General features: G+C 43.0%; 1 protein-coding gene across 1 annotated transcript in view; it reads right to left on the reverse strand.

Moving 5' to 3' along the window:
• LOC139458366 (multidrug resistance-associated protein 1-like) overlaps positions 1-18,599 on the reverse strand; it is a 49,979-nt gene that overhangs the window by 18,712 nt on the left and 12,668 nt on the right. Inside the window, exons 4-17 of the mRNA XM_071239775.1 lie at positions 18,139-18,267; positions 15,117-15,245; positions 14,416-14,477; positions 13,396-13,527; positions 11,647-11,931; positions 9,201-9,381; positions 7,728-8,048; positions 6,949-7,086; positions 6,065-6,211; positions 4,618-4,702; positions 2,392-2,458; positions 1,469-1,595; positions 787-963; positions 46-213 (exon numbers count right to left, since the gene is read on the reverse strand). Coding sequence (XP_071095876.1) covers positions 46-213; positions 787-963; positions 1,469-1,595; positions 2,392-2,458; positions 4,618-4,702; positions 6,065-6,211; positions 6,949-7,086; positions 7,728-8,048; positions 9,201-9,381; positions 11,647-11,931; positions 13,396-13,527; positions 14,416-14,477; positions 15,117-15,245; positions 18,139-18,267 — 2,148 coding nt within the window. The remainder of the gene's footprint in view (positions 1-45; positions 214-786; positions 964-1,468; positions 1,596-2,391; positions 2,459-4,617; positions 4,703-6,064; positions 6,212-6,948; positions 7,087-7,727; positions 8,049-9,200; positions 9,382-11,646; positions 11,932-13,395; positions 13,528-14,415; positions 14,478-15,116; positions 15,246-18,138; positions 18,268-18,599) is intronic.

Raw genomic sequence — 18,599 nt, forward strand, 5'->3', positions numbered from 1 at the left:
CGGACTCGGGATAAGTCCAGGAGAGAAAGACAGAGGACACATTACCTTGTCCTTCAGAATTCCTTCGTTACCGATGACGTTTCTGAAGATGTGTTTGCCGACGTGGGAGTCGACGGCGCTGAGCGGATCGTCAAGAAGGTAGATGTCCCTGTCGCTGTAGACGGCCCGTGCAAGCGACACTCTCTGTTTCTGGCCTCCGCTCAAGTTGATACCCTGATAATAATAATAATGTTCACCATGTGCACTACCGATGGAAAATACAGTGTTTCACGGTGACACTAGCCTTGGCGTCCTTTAGCCACTAAGAACCGCCCTTTCCCTACCCGTGCATCCAACATGCAAGCACCGTGTTTTCATATTTTTCACATTAATTATTACCATATCAGCCATGAATCGGGAATTTGTAATTTCAGTTTAGGAATTTTTAGGGACTTTAACACTGCAGACTTGGGTCAGAATATCGGCCTCTGAGCAGGTCTAGAAAACTCCCCGTCGTTTTACTCATTTTATGTCGAGCGTCAGGCAGGGTGACAACAAGTACTGTCATTTAACGTCTATTAGTATGACGCGGCCAGCGGATCGAACCACCGACTTTCCACTCCCCTAGTAGACGCTCTCTCTACCAGATCACGCAGGTCTTTTTATCAAACAAACCAGCAGTTACAACGTTGAATAATTTCTATTTTAGTTTGACGCTGAAGCGAAAAACGAAGTTATTTGCATTTTGCCGCCCTGTTCATCTTGTGCGATGTTGATGAGCGATCTTCCTAAGACTTCGTAACTCACCTTTTCTCCTATTTCCGTGTTCTCTCCTCCCGGAAGTACTTCCAGATCGGCCTCCAGTGAGCATGCGTGGAGGAGATGTCTGTATTTAGTCTCATCATGTGGAGTTCCGAACAGAATGTTCTTGCGCAAGGAGAGGTTTTGCATCCATGCTTGTTGCGGAACATAGGCAACAGAGCCCTGTAAACAGAACATGTTCAGGACGTGCTTAGGAAACAGAGCCTAGTGAACAGAACATGTTCAGGACGTGTTTATGAAACAGAGCCTAGTGGACAAAACATTTAAATCAATGATCTAGTTATAAAACAGTGGACATAACATGTTCATGGCATTATGATGCGGGCAACTACACAAGTGCAGGTCAGTAGAAGCCCATGAGAACCCCGTGGGGAGTTCAGGTTAGAAATATATGCTACCTATGTACAGTCAAACACCCTTGAGTCGAACTTTGATGTGTCGAACGGTTGTCTCGAAGTAGAAGTTTCATCCCTACGTATTTTTTTCTATATTCATAATTTTTCGGTTGTGTCGAACCTCCGATAACTCGAAGTTATTACAAACTTCGACACAACTGTGTTTGACTGTATGTCGTAAGAAGCGATTACATGGATCAATGGGGCAGCCTGTAGATCTACAGATACAGATGTTGTCATTGAACAAGGGCAGTTTGATGTTAGGGGCTTACCTTCATACGGACATCGCCGTGGATCTTCTCCATCTCGCCGAGGACTGCCGACAGCAGGGACGACTTGCCTGCTCCAACCTGACCCACTATAGCGACCAGCTGACCCTTCTTCACCTTGAAGTAGATGCTGTAAATACATAAATGGGTGAAGTGAATAAACGGCATAAAGACAGACAGGCAAACAGACAAATAAATATATTATAAAAGAGAACAATATATACAGTAAACTACGGTTATAACGAACACGCTTATAACGAACTGACGGATATAACGAACTTACTTTTTGGTCCCGGCTACTTGCTGTAGTCATGCTGTATATGTACTTATAACGAACTACGGTTATAACGAAATAAAATTGGTAGTCCCTTTGAGTTCGTTATATCCGTAGTTTACTGTAGTGTTCAAAATAATTAAATGGTTGAAATAAATAAACGGGTAAAAGGCAGGCAGGCAGACAGACAAATAAATAAGTATAGTGATTAGAAATAATTAAATGGGTAAAATACATAAACGGGATAAAGGCCGGCAGGCAGACAAAAAATAGATTATAAATAATTAAGTGATTAGAAACAAATGAATAATTAAATGGGTGAAATAAATAAACGAGACAAAGGGTGGCAGCCAGACAAATAAGTAATGATTAGAAATAACTAAATAAGTAAATAAGTCAAATAAATACAAGGGATAAAGGCAGGCTAATAATTAATTATCGTGATTAGAAATAATTAAATGGGTGAAATACATAAACAGGATAAAGGCAGGCAGCAGACAAACAGAAAAAAAAAGTGATTAAAATTATATATTAATTAAAACAAAAAGGTAATAGCCAACTTTAAGCATCCGCGTTTGTATCCAGGTGTGTGCTGTCGTCAGCTAAATGCGGTAATAGATAAACACAATAATGTAACTATTGCTGCACCTACTTCTTCAGTATCTTGTCGGAATCTCTGTCCCAACTGAATTGGCCGTGTTCAATGCTTATCACATTATCTGAAAAATAGTAAAAAGATGTTTTTTGCAAATTTCACATTTAAGCAAAGCAACACCTTCGTTGTGAATTTTATAAGCACAGATCCTTCAATACAAATAGCTGTATATTATGTTTTCTAAATACATAGAAAACAACTTCGCCAAAAAGTCAAATATTGTTTTTCTGGGTTACATCCCACCAACCCTCTCACTCTTGATTACTTCTAGGCGCCCAGGAATAGCAGGAATATTGCTGGTTCCACCGTTTAACGTCGTTCTCATTTACCATGTGACTTTATAACACCTGTTATAAGCCCACTGCCACTTATTGTATTGTAGACCGCCTCCGTGGTAGAGCGTCCGCCCGGAAAGCGGAAGGTCCGGGGTTCGATCCCCGGTCGCGTCATACCAAAAGAAGTTTAAAGATGGTACTTGTTGTTACCCTGTCTGGCGCTTGGCATTAAGGGGCTAAAACAAGGACTGGTCGGCTCGGAGTCAGTATACAGTCTGAGTGGGGTATTCAAGTTAGACTGCGGCATGGTATCTCAGTGAGCTAGCACTATAAATCGGCATCAGCAAAAGCCCTATTAACTTTACAATCGTCTCGTTATAACGCACCAAATGTAAATTGGATTTTTGAAAAGACGGTTTATAAGCCAGAGAAAGCACTATCCCTCGGATTTGGTTGGCAATGTAACACTCGGGGGTTTCCTTTCCCGGTTTACATTGTCAACCAAAACCTCGTGAGCGTGTTTTCTCCAATACTTAACGTGCACCTCAGGAGAGATAGTACATCATTTGTAGGATCGTGAGGATGAAAATGATGAGGAAACAGCTAGTCAAATAAATAAATCATAAACTATTATATCGGTATCAAGAACCCTGTAAACTGTAACAATCTCACATACCATGGCGGTATAAGTGCAATGTTGCTAACGGTGTTATTACTGTTATTAACCTAACCTGCTACTGATCCTCAATACAAATACCTGTATGTTATGTTTTCTAAATAATTAGAAAAAAAACTCCGCCGAGAAAGTCAATTAAATTGTTTCCACATTTGTTACAAAAGATAGCAATAACGATAGGCAAGGAATTTAATGGAATTCATCACCAGAGCGTACCAACGTTCCATAGAATTCTTAATTCAACTATGAATGTCCACAATACATTTCCGTATTAATCAAAAACTAGGACAACGATGTGTTTGTCTGAATGGGCAATACCGCCAGCCGTTCACAAAGGGACTCAACCGGGCGTTTATCAAATGCAGGTGCTTTGAAGTTCGAGAAATGTTCACAATTAAACAGTTTTAGAATATGAACACCATCTGTGACGTTCATTGATCATTGTTTCATTTGCAGTCTGTCAACGGTGAATATTTGCGCTCTCTTAATGTTGTATACAGCCCAGGTCGATGTGTAGATGTTTGTAAACCACTGAGTCACATGTCAAAATATACATGTAAATTCATATTTATTTTAATATGTTATAATATATCTTTAAATTGGTTATGCTTATGGACTATGCTTATATAGATGAGTGATTAATTTCAGGAGTTCCTCATGCGTATCTGTTACATAATACATGTCCTCGTGAGCTGTTCGCTCCAGAAAGTTTGTTTATTGCGGAAGGGAATGATAATTATACTGATGTCAGAAGATGAATTTACATCAATGCAAGGCCGTCCAAACTTCTGAAAAACAAAGGATTTGAAAACTTGATAGGGTGTTTTATTCCGAAGATTTATGAGATACTAGTATACGGGGGAATGTCGAAATGTAAACGTCAGTCATCGCACTTTTCTTTATGAAGGTGGTCTAAATAGTCTAGTCTTGACCAGACAATCCAGTGATTGATATCATGAGAATCGATCCACGCAAATGGGATCGATGACATGCTTCAACCAAGTCAGCGAGCCTGACCACCCGATCCCATTAGTTGCCTTTTACGACAAACATAGTCGCCTTTTACGTCAAGCATGGGTTGCTGAAGACCTATTCTACCCCGGATCTTCACGTGACCTCTGACCTCCGCAGCTGATTGGTCATTTCGTTATTTAACATACAACTCAGAGGAAACCTCACTCACTCACTCAACCAGTTGCCAGGAAGTGATAAATAAAACAATAAAATGTAAATGAGAAACACACCGGGAAGTGATCATCAAGCTATATTCACCTTTCTCTTCCGTGTGTTTGACCGTCTCTGGGTCCAGGTCCTGACCGGACAGGTACTTGGACAGCCTGGATATAGAGACGGCGGCCTGGAAGATGAGGAGACGGAATGTGATGATATTTGTGATTATTTGTTTGTTTGTTTGTTTGTTGTTTAACGCTGTACTCAGCGATACTCCAGCTATATGACGGCGGTCTGTAAAAAGTCTGGACCAGACAATCAAGTGATTGACATCATGAGCATCGAATAACTCAATTGGGATACAATGACATACATCAACCAAGTCATCGAGTCTTACCAGCCGATCCCGTCAGTCGCCTCATATGGCAAGCATGAGATGCTGAAGACCAATTCTAACCCGGAGATCTCCCATGACTAAATTTTAAAACTACAAGATTTGTATAATTGTTATCACAGGTATGTCAGAATATTATACGAAAATGTCATATCATGATCTAATAACTGTGTCATATCATTGTCTGAACATATTTGTGTCATATCTTTGATCTGAACATACTAGTGTCATATCTTGGATCTGAACTTACTTGTGTCATATTTTGATCTGAACCACTTTGTGCCTATCATGATCTGAACCAACTTGTGTCTATCATGTTCTGAACCACTTTGTGTCTATCATGATCTGAACATAGTAGTGTTATATCTTTGATCTGAACATACTTGTGTCATATTTTGATCTGAACCACTTTTTGTCTATCATGATATGATCCAACTTGTGTCTATCATGATCTGAACCAACTTGTGTCCATCATGATCTGAACCAACTTGTGTCTATCATGATCTGAACTAACTTGTGTCCATCATGATCTGAACCAACTTGTGTCTATCATGATTTGATCCAACTTGTGTCTATCATGAACTGAACCAACTTGTGTCCATCATGATCTGAACCAACTTGTGTCCATCATGATTTGATCCAACTTGTGTCTTTCATGATATGATCCAACTTGTGTCTATCATGATATGATCCAACTTGTGTCTATCATGATATGATCCAACTTGTGTCTATCATGATATGATCCAACTTGTGTCCATCATGATCTGAACCAACTTGTGTCCATCATGATCTGACCCAACTTGTGTCTATCATGATCTGACTCAACTTGTTTCTATCATGATTTGATCCAACTTGTGTCTATCATGATCTGAACCAACTTGTGTCTATCATGATCTGATCCAACTTGTGTCTATCATGATCTGATCCAACTTGTGTCTATCATAATCAACAAGTTTGTGTAACGTTATAATTTGAACACATTGATGTTTTATTCTTGCCTGAAAATGTTTTTCTTCTGCAGTGGGGGTCACCGGAAAATGGGTTTCACACATTGTACCTATGTGGGGGAATCGACCCGGGTCTTCGGTGTGAAGAGCGAACACTTTAACCACTAGGCTACCCCGCCACCCTTTTCTGCATCACAAATGGACCTACCTGGGCCATGTTAGATATCGCCATGGGAAGTGCGTTCATGGGTTCGCGGAGAATGTTGAAGAGCGCCAGGGCCACGAAGCCAGTCTGCGAGTCCAGGAACTGGTGCTCTGACATCAACACATACGTCACAAAACTTGCCAGCGTCACCTATATTGAAGGACATATTGTAGTACAAACAACCACCCAGCAAACAACTTGGAAAGCTACGATCGGGATGGAATTTCGTACTTCGACAATGTTCCAGTTTTCCCAAAACTAAAGTATACCAGTGATATTTCGGTACGATATTATTGTATCGGTGATAGTAAAGAGGCTCTAGACTATTGACAACCAAAGAAACTTTGATTCAATTTTGATTCAATTAAAATATTATGACGTCTGGTTACACAACTGATTTATTTTATTCTATGTAGTTTGAAGACCACTAACATCGGTTCTTGACTGTATAAGTACTGTAAATATAACTGTTGCATCGATATTTATCACACAAAATGAGTACGCACACCAAGTGGGTTTACAAGGTTGATTGGTTGGTTGGTTTGTTGTTTAACGCCGCACTAAGCAATATTCCAGCTATATGACGGCGGTCTGTAAATAATCGAGTCTGGACCAGACAATCAAGTGATTAATATCATGAGCATCGATCCACACAATTGTGATCTTGACATGCATCAACCATGCATAGCCAGACCACCCGATCCCGTTAGTCGCCTCTTACGACAAGCATAGTCGTCTTTTACGGCAAGCATGGGTTGCTGAAGACCTATTCTACCCCGGTCGGTTTCCCAAGCCGTGAATCAGACTTTCTGATATTGCCAAATGTTGAGAGGCGTGTGTCCCTTTAAGGAGTAGAACACCGTTCCTCCGAACTCGTTAACACTTACCAGCGTCGGGGCGCCGACCCAGCAGAACACGTTGAGGGCGTTCATGACGGCGAGTTTCTTGATGAGTGCGATCTCTCTGCTTCTGATAGCCATCACCTTGTCCCTGAACGAGGACTCCCACGCATAGAGCTTCAGTACCTGTAACAGGAGCGGGTGGATGGGTGAGTGAGTGAGTGAGTGAGTGGATGAGCGGGTGAGTTCGTGGTGGATGAGCGGGTGAGTGAGTGAGTGAGTGGGTGAGTGAGTAAGAGAGTATATTTTTACGCTGCTTATTCCAGCAATATCACGGTGTGGGACACCAGAAATAGGCATCGTACCCATGTGGGGAATCGAACCCGGGCCTTTGGCATGAAAAGCGAATGCTTTAACCACTAGGCTACCCCACCGCCCCTGAAACAACTGAAACACTGGTCAAAACATCATTAAATCCAATTCATTTGTTCACTGCTCCGACCCTTCCTGGTCCCTTTATAGTGCTTGCCCAAATGAAAAGAATGTAATATCGCGAAATGTGTTATCTTGATTATCAACTCACAAAAGAGATGGCTTTGTTTAATTTTTCTCTGAATTTTACAAACAAGCTGCTTGTGGTGTCACCGGTTGCTTTTTTGTCTGTGATATGGCTGTTGGCGTACGCGTTGATACGCGTTGATATCAAATTTCGACCAAAGTAGAGTAAATATTATGTCCAAATAAAATCTACCAAAATATACTAAATAATCAAAATCGTAAGGGCAAACATCAGTATTACAGCTTTCCCACTGTATATTAATAAATACCTTTATTCCATTCAATATTTCGTTCATGTTCTTGAGTCTCTCATCCTTGATACTAAGCTGTTTGTTGTGGAGTTTCTTCATGTAGAAGACCAACTTGTAGTTGAGCGGCGCCATGACGACCATCACCGCCAAGCCGGCGACCATGGAGACGCCGATGACTTGATACAGGAAGTAGAAACACAGCACGAGGCTGAGTGGAGCTGACCAGAGCTGAAAGAGCTGATGGACACACCCCTCCACCCGGTTGCAGTCCACGGACATGAGGTTCACAATGGCGCCGGTCGTGAAGACCTTCCTGGACTCGTTGTTCATCGTCAGGGCCTTGAAGGAATGGAGGGGGAGCATGAGGGGAGGGAGTTACCAGGTGCTACTGCTGCTGTTACTACCGTTACTACTACTGCTACTCCTACTACTGCCACTACTGTCACTACTACTACTCCTATTACTGCTGCTACTTCTACTACTACTGATGTTACTACTACTGCTGCTACTGGTGCTGTTACTACCGTTATTACTACTGCTGCTACTACTGCTACTCCTACTACTACTACTGCTACTGCTACTACTACTCCTCATCCTACTACTATTGTTGCCGCTGCTACCACTTCTACTACTAATGCTGTTACTGCAAATACTACTAATACTACTTCTGTTACAACTACTTGCTACTATTACTACTATTGTTACAAACGCTACAACTACTACTACTACTGCTGCTGCTATTACTGCTACTACTTTTGTTACAACCGCTGATGCTACTACTACTGCTACTACGACTAATACTACTGCTGCTACTATTGTAACTACTACCTCTTCTACTTCTACTGCTGCTAATACTACCACGACAGATACCGCTACTTCTACTGCTGCCACTACTACTACTACTACTTCCACTACTACTACTACTACTACTACTACTACTACTACGACTACTACTACTACTACTACTGCCACTTCAGCAACCCATGTTTGTTGTAAAATGCGATAATGCTTTACGTAAGAGGCGACTAACGGGATCGGGTAGTCAGGCTAGCTGACTTGGTTGATGCATGTCATCGTATCCCTATTGCGTGGATCGATGCTCATTATGCTCGATGAAATTAACAGACTACGATCATAATTGTTGTCTCCAAGCTTTCCTCTGAAGGTCGAGGGCACGGGTGGCCCAGTCGTCTAAGTCGCCGCGATTCGCTGTCCCTTGGGCACGCCAGAAACCTACAGTATGATTGTGGGTTCGAATCCCGGTTCGCCCAAATTATGTTTCTAGGTTTGTCAGCACCATACCCGTGCTCATGGGTTTCACCGAAGAGGTAAACGTCTGAGACCTGCATCACTCCGGGCTTTCCTCCCATATTAAGTTGACACGCCGCGATATAACTGGAATACTGTTAAAAGCGGCGTTAACCCCAACTCACTCACTCACTCCTCTGAGGGCCAGTCCAGCGTACAGGTCACCTGTCTGTCGCCCCTCACCTTCTTGTACACGGCGGCCACCAGGCCCGTCCGGATCTTCACGGCGATGTTGTGGCTGATGTAGAACGTCTGGGCGTTGAGCAGAGAGATGGAGACGGACACCAGGAAGAAACACACAGAGAGGCCATACCCCTTCCACATCGTCTCGCCCTGTTTGTCTTCGATGAACTGGATCATTAACCTGTTGTAAAATATCCATGAAATATGTGTTATCCATAAGCTGACATGTACTGTACGAGTCGATGATTACGTTACAGCGTTTTATAATATATGATATGATATGATATGATATGACATAATACTGTCGCCTAGAGTGAGTAAATAACGTTTTATGCCCCTTGTAACAATATTCCAACCATCACTACTAGGGACACCACAAATCGTACATTGTACCCATGTGGGTTGTTGAACCCAGGTCTTCGGCATGTCGAGGTAACGCTTCAACCACCAACTATCTCTCCGATTTTAGACGCTTTCGTTAGCTAAAGTGATAAATTAAGTGATTCAAGTTAAAAAGGTATACCCTGTTATATATATAGGTATAACCTTTATATATGTTTGATTAGCTTAACGCCTATTCTTTCATTGTTTACGAGGGGGCAAGGGTGGCCCTGTCGTCTGATGTGCCTCAATTCGCTGTGCAGAGTTGCGTCCCTTGGGCACGCCAGAAACCTATGACTGTGGGTTCGAATCCCGGTTCGTCCTGATAAAGCTTCTAGGTTTGTCAGCACCATATCCGTGCTCGTGGGTTTCACCGAAGTAGTAAACGTCTGAGACCTGCATCACTTTGGGCTTTCCTCCCATATTAAACTGCCACGCCGTGATATGACTTGACTGTAGTCAGACAAACTGATATTTGTAATATTTTCCTCGCATGAACTCTATATGCGATTATCCTTAGTAATCAACATCCGGGTCTTTGTCTTTGTGTCGAGTGATACTATTCGTGCGGCGTTAAACCCAACTCACTCAGTCATTGTTTGCGAAATGACACATATATATACTGAACAACAAAAGTTCCTATGGCATTAAATACGATTGAATGCAAAGTATTGTTTTTTACCAAATCTGAGACAATTTCGGTTTGCAATAGATAAAAGACTCCTGTAAGTGTTCAAATGGTTTAATGGCGCCGATCCATCTCATCCCACGTGTCCTCGATTGGTGAGAGATCAGAGGCGCGAGGAGCCAGGAGATGACATTCACGTTGTTTTGTTGAAGAGAATCCTGAACAAGTCGAGCAATATGATGACGACGCAAAAACGCTAGAACAACAGGACCGATGACCTCGTCGCGGTAGCGCTGTCCATTGAGATTTCCCTCTACCACTATCAAGCGAGTCCTCTGTCTTGCTGTAATCCCACCCCATACCATAACGCTGCCGCCCCCGATCGATCTTCTTCCATGACACAATGATTGACGTAACGTTCACCTCGACGTCGGTACACTCGAATTCGTCCATCGCTGTGGCTGAGGTGAAAACGAGACTCGTCAGTGAATAGAACTTGTCCCCACCGCATGGCCGTCCAGCGTAGACGCTGTCTGCACCACTGAAGACTTGCTTGACGGCGGTTTCCTGTCAAAATAGGTCGTCTGGCGGGTCTTCTGGCGACAATCCCTGCACATCTGAGGCGACGACGTACGGTTTGTGAAGATATTCGTCGGAGGCCAGGGATGCTTCCTGCAGTCACTGTTTCTGGCTGGAATCGATTTCGTAGGTGTGTTGTTCGAATCCAGTTGTCTTGTCGATTATTGGTTACGCGTGGCCTGCCACTCCGAGAATGGTCTCTGACTGTATTCGTCTGTTGCCAACGTTGCCATAAACACCAAATGGTGTTTCTGTGGACTTTAAATTGTCTTGCAACATCACGTTGACTCGATCCTGCTTCAAGCATACCAATGGCTCGCAGACGCTCATTTTCGGACAGGCGTGGCATTTCGTAATGTTGAATAATTGCGTAACTTTGTTGTTTTTCAGAGTAGTTGTTGTCAGCACGATGCTAAACAATGCATATGGAATCCCGTTAACGCACACGTTTTTATACCCATTCTTGGGTTGTGAAATGCATGGGTCTTGTATAAAAGTCAACTTTTGCATGGAATGCATGCTTTTCTGTAGCAGTTGCGTTTTTGTGACTTGATTCCATACATGTACTACAATATTGAAAACCAAACTTTACTTGTATGAAAAATACACTAAAATATTGGTGTCACAGGAACTTTTGTTGTCGAGTATACGTGATGTTGTATCAGTGCATTGTTGCCAACAATTGAATTGACGTCACAGACAATTGACTTAACTGAGCAGGAAATTCCATATTTTCAGACAAAATACTTTTGGTATTGTACATGATATCCAACCCGAAAGACAGAATTACAAAGTGTGTATCCCTCGTTAATTAATGTTGGCAAAATAATATTATCAAAAAATATGTTTTGTTCTTACTTGAGCAATATTGGGTTCAGGAATCGTATAACGTCACACGCCAGTTTGAAAATGTGAGCCTTGCTGAGTTCCCGGCCATGGGTCTTCAACAGAACCTTAAGTATCAGGAAGGAGGTGCCTTTCCCCGGATTCTTGACGTCATCAAACGTTGACGTCTTGTAGATGATGTCAGGGAGGCCATCCTTCTGTGGGAGGGTACTCCCTGCTGGTGGGACAGGCTGGAGCTCCAGGAGAGTTTGTTTCTCGGGGATCTTTGGAACATGTGTGACTTCGTCGGTTGTGTCCCTGGAAACAGGACAACGCATGTGGGTGAGTGGGTGGGTTGACGTGTGAGTGGGTGGGTTGACGTGTGAGTGGGTGGGTTGATGTGGGTTGACGTGTGAGTGGGCGGGTTGACGTGTGAGTGGGTGGGTTGACGTGTGAGTGGATGGGTTGACGTGTGAGTGGGTGGGTTGACGTGTGAGTGGATGGGTTGACGTGTGAGTGGGTGGGTTGACGTGTGAGTGGGTGGGTTGACGTGTGAGTGGGTGGGTTGACGTGTGAGTGGGTGGGTTGACGTGTGAGTGGGTGGGATGACGTGTGAGTGGATGGGTTGACGTGTGAGTGGGTGGGTTGACGTGTGAATGGATGGGTTGACGTGTGAGTGGGTGGGTTGACGTGTGAGTGGGTGGGTTGACGTGTGAGTGGGTGGGTTGACGTGTGAGTGGGTGGGTTGACGTGTGAGTGGGTGGGTTGACGTGTGAGTGGGTGGGTTGACGTGTGAGTGGATGGGTTGACGTGTGAGTGGGTGGGTTGACGTGTGAGTGGATGGGTTGACGTGTGAGTGGGTGGGTTGACTACAAAACGGGGAAATATATTTCAAATAATCCCCGTCAGAATGTTCTTAAAACGTGATAATACTCCTCTGGGGCAGCACGTAATTGTAAAGAGCCTTCCAAAATGCATTATAACTGGCAACCGAGCCTCATGCACGTGCATCATCAGCAGAGAGAGTATTCCACGTGCATCACGTAAGGGCGACTCACACAGTATTAATTCAGTCGAAAAAGAGTTCTGGGTAATGTTTTAAATATTTTTCACAAAAAGTGTTTTTTTATGGAAGCGTATTAATGACACACGCCGCACTCTCTTATAATGAGAGAGGAGAGGACAAAATGGTCGCCGAACTACACACAAACAAACAACTATCGGTATTATTGAAAATTTAAGCGAAATAAAATATGTTGATTCTCACGATTTATTCATTACAGAGAGTAGGTTTAGGGGGCAAAACGTAAATGTGAAGGGGTGAACATCAGTCAAACTATAAAAAAAACTATATCATACCAACATTCATCATCATCCTATGAAGCACTGGAGGTACGATTCTGCAGTTTGTGTTTTTAGCGCTTGAAAAGATTTCAGTATGTAAAAATACTGAAAAGGCCAAATGAAAATACACGACAAACATGCTCCCAAGAATAAATTAAATTTACAGTAATTAAGTTATCACCTTTATATAAAACATAAAATGTTTGTATCAACTAGTATCTAACTAGGGTCCCAACCTCACAAGACAATACGATACGATTGTAATATCACATATATAGATTGAAGTGTTATCTACGTTGATCAAAGTATTATCTTCGTATATGATATTTTTTAGACCTTGTACGCTTCCATAGTTTTGTCAAAGTTTAAAAGTAGGGGAACACGGTTTGACAATAATTAAACACACAAATGATTTACAGTCAACTAATCACCACGTACACGTGTGACTTGAAAAAGTATTTTTGGAGATTCTTGAAGAACCTGGGGACGACTTGTTTACACTTGATGTGAGGGGGGAGGTCCCAAAGATCTGCCTCCATCAGGGGGCGTCGCCATCCCGTCCAGATGATGCTGAGGGGGAAAAACATTCAAATCTATGAAAGTGACTATGGTGGATTTTGGAAACTTTGGTAAATGATATGATTCTGTAGAAACGCCATTCCCAAAATCAGGTCTTTCTTGAGGGAGTCAGTGAGTTTGGTCTAACGTCGCTTTGAACATTATTTCATCTGTTTCATGGTGTGCCAGTCTGAGGTTCGAATCCCAGATAATGCCTCATGGTTTGCCATTACCATACCCATGGGTTTCACCAGAACGCCTAATGTCTTCATCGCTGCGCGATTTTCACCTTACCTGTTACTGATTACCGTATTGGACGTAATAAGCGCCCCGCTCTAATAAGCGCCAACGGCGATATTTGCTGATATATTGGCTAGTGAACAATCCCAATTAGCACCCCTTCCGATTGATCAATGTACACAAGACTTATTTATTCACGTATAATACACACTCGTGTGTTATTATGAAAAATATATCTGTCTTACAAACACATTTCAGGCTGTCACCATTAACCACGAAATTTATCTTTCAACTCTGTTTTGTTCACCAAAATAATATTCTAATTTTGAGAGCGCCCTGGGGGCTTATTACGTCGAATACGGTAATTATTAATAATTTATTCATCCATATAATATTCTGACCATTCACGTTATACCTTGACTGTATTCATCGAAACTAGTACTGAATCATAAATATCGTTGCTTCAAATATATTCTATCAATATATAATTGGGAGTATTGTGGGTGAAAATCATGTCAAATTATGCGCCTTGTGAAACCCTAAGCGATACTTTTAAGAACAGAATTGCTTCCAATGCACACGATCACTTGTGATTGTACATGTTAAATGAAGTTAAGTTATCAGTGAGGGAAGTCGATGTGAAACAACGCCTGTCCATACCTATGCATCCAACCGAATGTGACCTTCTCGGGGAAGGAAGATGTTGTCTCGGGACAAGGGACCTGCATGAAAACACATTGGATCATGACACATAACAATTAATATACAAGATTCAAAAACTTATTCAATATGCCCCAGCCACCGCAGTAACAGCTAAACTTCAACGGGTATTTGTCTTCACAGCCATCGAGTGAGTTCATATTTAATGTTTAGCAATATTCCAGCAATATCACGGCGGGGGGCACCTGAAATGGGCTTCATGCATTGTACCTATGTCGGAATCGAACCCTGGTCTTTGGCGTGACGAGCGAACGCTTTAACCACTGGACTACCTGACCGCCCCTATACTGGTAAATGTACACACTCTATTTGTCGAATTACAACCAGCCGTAGCAACATTCCCACAGTGTCACTTATAGTGTACCCCCTGGGGTTAGAACAGGTCCTCAGGAACTTATGTTAGTCGTAAGCGGTGACCAAATGGATCGGCTCGGTGACCTGGTTGATTGTTTGCCATCATATCCCGACGTCGTGGATCGTTGTTCACAATATTAATCACTGGATTGTTTGGTCAATGCACGATTATTTACAGGCTGCCGCCACATACCTTGAACAGTGATGAGTGTGGCGTTAAACAAACAAACAAACAAACAAACAAACAAACAAACAAATAAACAAACAGATTTATATTGCTGTCTTACCCTCTTCTCCTCGACTCCTGTGGTGAGTATGATTTGATCGCTGTCGGCGAAACAGCACAGGATGAATTCCACCAGAATGACGGCATATTGGACGTAGAACAGTGCTAGGTCAGAACGAGGCCGCTCATTCTAGAAGAACAAAACAGTTAAATCAAACACCCAGCCAAAAACACCTTAAAAAAGCCGAGCACCACTTATACTATTTCATATAGCCAAGAAACCTTTAGAAACACTTACTAATGACATTGGTATCATTGTGAGCTACCATCGATACATGATGGAACATTGGTAAAGGAACTTGCATCATATTCACGACGGCACAAGTACTGGATGGCATCACGTGATATGAAGCGTCATGGGGCCCTGTCGACTAAGGCCCCGCAATTCGCTGTGAGTTGCATCCCTTCGAATTCGGCACGTGTAGAAACCTATTTTGTGGGTTCGAATCCCGGTTCGCCCCGATTATGTTTCTAGGTTTGTCAGCACCATACCAGTGCTCGTGGGTTTCACCTAAATGGTAAACGTCTGAGATCTGCATCACTTCAGGCTTTTCTCCTACATTAAGCTGGCACACTGTGATAAAACTAGAATACTGTTCAAAGCAGGTTTAGTTTCTGTATGTTTGGGTTGTTTGTTTGTTCATTTGTTTAAAGCCGAACTCAGCAATGTTCCAGCTATAAGACGGCAGTCTGTAAATAATAGAGTATCCATAGGCAAACAAGTGACTGACATCATGAGCATCGATCCACGCAATTGGGACACGATGACATGCAAAATTCGAGAGAATATCTAGTTTCGATTATTGGCCGAACAGATTCCATTGGACGTAAGCCTCAAATTAGTGATGAAGATTATATGATTGGATCACTGAAAACCCGTGATGCCACCAGGTAAGCATATCCTGCTCTACCGATAACACCCGTCACTCACAATCATGTCACTAAGCTTGACTGCCTGATCCATGTTTGTTTCTTTGTTGTTTTAGGCCGCACTCAGTAATGTTCCACCTATATGACGGCGGTGTGTAACGAACAGAGTCTGGACCAGACAATCCAGTGATTGACATCATGAGCATCGATCCACCCAATTGGGATACAATGACATGCATCAACCAAGGCAACGAGCCTGACTACCCGATCCCGTTAGTCGCCTCTTACGACAAGCACAGTCGCCTTTTACGGCAAGTATGGGTTGCTGAAGACCTATTCTACCCCGGAATCTTCACGGGCATGATCCATGTATTCGTCTCTCACGACCAGCACAGGTTGCTTAGAATCTCTTCTAATCCGGAATCCCCACAGGGTTCCGTACAATCCGGAATCCCCACAGGGTTCCGTACAATCCGGAATCCCCACAGGGTTCCGTACAATCCGGAATCCCCACAGGGTTCCGTATAATCCGGAATCCCCACAGGGTTCCGTATGTCAGTATGAACAGATCACGAGAAACACAAAGACATGTGTCAGACAAATACTGCAATCAAAGGTGCACATATACACAATTACTGTTTTTTAATACTACTTTTCTTCTAGCTTTATTCCAGCCATATTACGTCGGAGATAGAAATAGAATAGTTTTTTGCTAACGACCGTTATACAATGTAGTAAATATCGTCATTGCAGAAATAGAAAACCATTAATAATCTTATATCAAACATCCATGTTTATCGAATTAGGTTATCATTTGAATATATACCATGGTGAGTCAGTGACATCATGAGTGAGTGACGGGATGAAGAATGGCTGCCGCTGAAGCAAACAACATTCCAGCGCATTTTACTGCAGGGACCTTCATTACGTTGGCCTTGGAAGTCACAACACTGTGTACTACAGAGCTGAGAGTGCCTGGCACGCCAGTGAGAAATGTGGACTTCTTTTCAAATAACCCCAGGGCTCTCATAAAGATGTCTAAGTGTGTCCTTTATAATGTAAGTCTGACAACAACAAGACGAGGAATCCCCCCATCTACGCAACTGGGATACGATGACCTACATCAACCACATCGGCGAGCATCACCACCCGATCCCGTTAGTCGCCTCTCAAGGCAAGCATGGGTTCAATTCTAACCTGGATCTTCACAAATGTGTTATTGGTATGAAAATACATCTTTCACTAATAAATCAATAAATCAATCATTAAATAAATACATAAATAAGTAAGTAAATGTATATTTGTTTTATTGATGAATTGTTCTATAATTCCAATCCTTCTCCACGCTTAATGTCCTAAACAACATTGGCGATGCGACGTTATATTACCTCACTCACTCTACGGCATCAGAACAGAGCACACACAATATTAAGACATCTGCACTGACGTCGTCTTGAGTGAGTGAGTTGGTGAGTTTGGTTTAATACCATTATAAACATTATTTTAGTTATATCACGGCGTGTCAGCTTGATGGGGAGCAAACTCCCAAGTGACGCATGTATGTTTGTTTGTTTGTTGTTTAACGCCGCACTCAGCAAATATTCCAGCTATATGACGGCGGTCTGTAAATAATCGAGTCTGGACCAGACAATCCAGTGATTAATATCATGATCATCGATCCACCCAATTGGGATACGATGACATGCATCAACCAAGTCAGCGAGTCTGACCAACCGATCCCACTAGTCGCCTCTTCCGCCAAGCATAGTCGCCTTTAACGGCAATCATTGGTTGCTGAAGACCTCTTCTAACCGGGTCTTCACGGGTGAGCGATGCTGGTCTCAGTCGTTTATTACTTTGACGAAACCGCCGAGCACATGTCTGGTGCAGACAAACCTAGAAACATAAATCAGGGCGAATGTGGGACTCGAACCCACGAATAAACGTTTCCTGCTCGCCTAAGGGACGCAACTATGCACGCGGCGAATTGCAACGTCTTGGTTGACCGAACAGGGCACTGGGGCATTATGAAGAGTTTGTTGGAAACATTCTACCAATGTGGGAGTCGAACCCGGGTCACCGCCATGACGAGCAACTAAGCTATCCCACCACGTATGTGATTATGATTATACATGGATGTAAGGGGCACTCACCCACTGCATTGCCCGTGTGTAGAATGGAACGATGTCGCAGAACAGCCAGAAGAACCAGTACAAGAACAACAGGCACGGGCTGTACAGACCTTTACGTCGGGACTGCATCGTCAGCCCTATGGACAAGACCTGGAAGGAGATAGGTGAGGAGAGGTGAAATGGTGTTTAACGTCGATTTTTGCACAAATGTGTGGCTAAAATACCATGCCGCAGTTTAACATGGATACCCCACTCAGACACAGCATACTGACTCCGAGCCGACCAGTCCTTGTGTTATCCCATTAACGCCGAGCGCCAGGCAGGGTAACAACAAGTACCATCTTTTAACACTCTCCACTAGACAACGGAGGCGGTCTGGGCGGATATACAAGGTGTGTTGGTACATGTGGCATCAAGTGATTCAGCATGGTTGACGCCGCGTTCAGCAATATTCCAGCAACATCACAGCGGAAGAAACCCGG

Source organism: Haliotis cracherodii, unplaced genomic scaffold (assembly GCF_022045235.1).
Source record: "Haliotis cracherodii isolate W230 unplaced genomic scaffold, xgHalCrac1.p SCAF_12, whole genome shotgun sequence".
NCBI lineage: Eukaryota > Metazoa > Mollusca > Gastropoda > Lepetellida > Haliotidae > Haliotis > Haliotis cracherodii.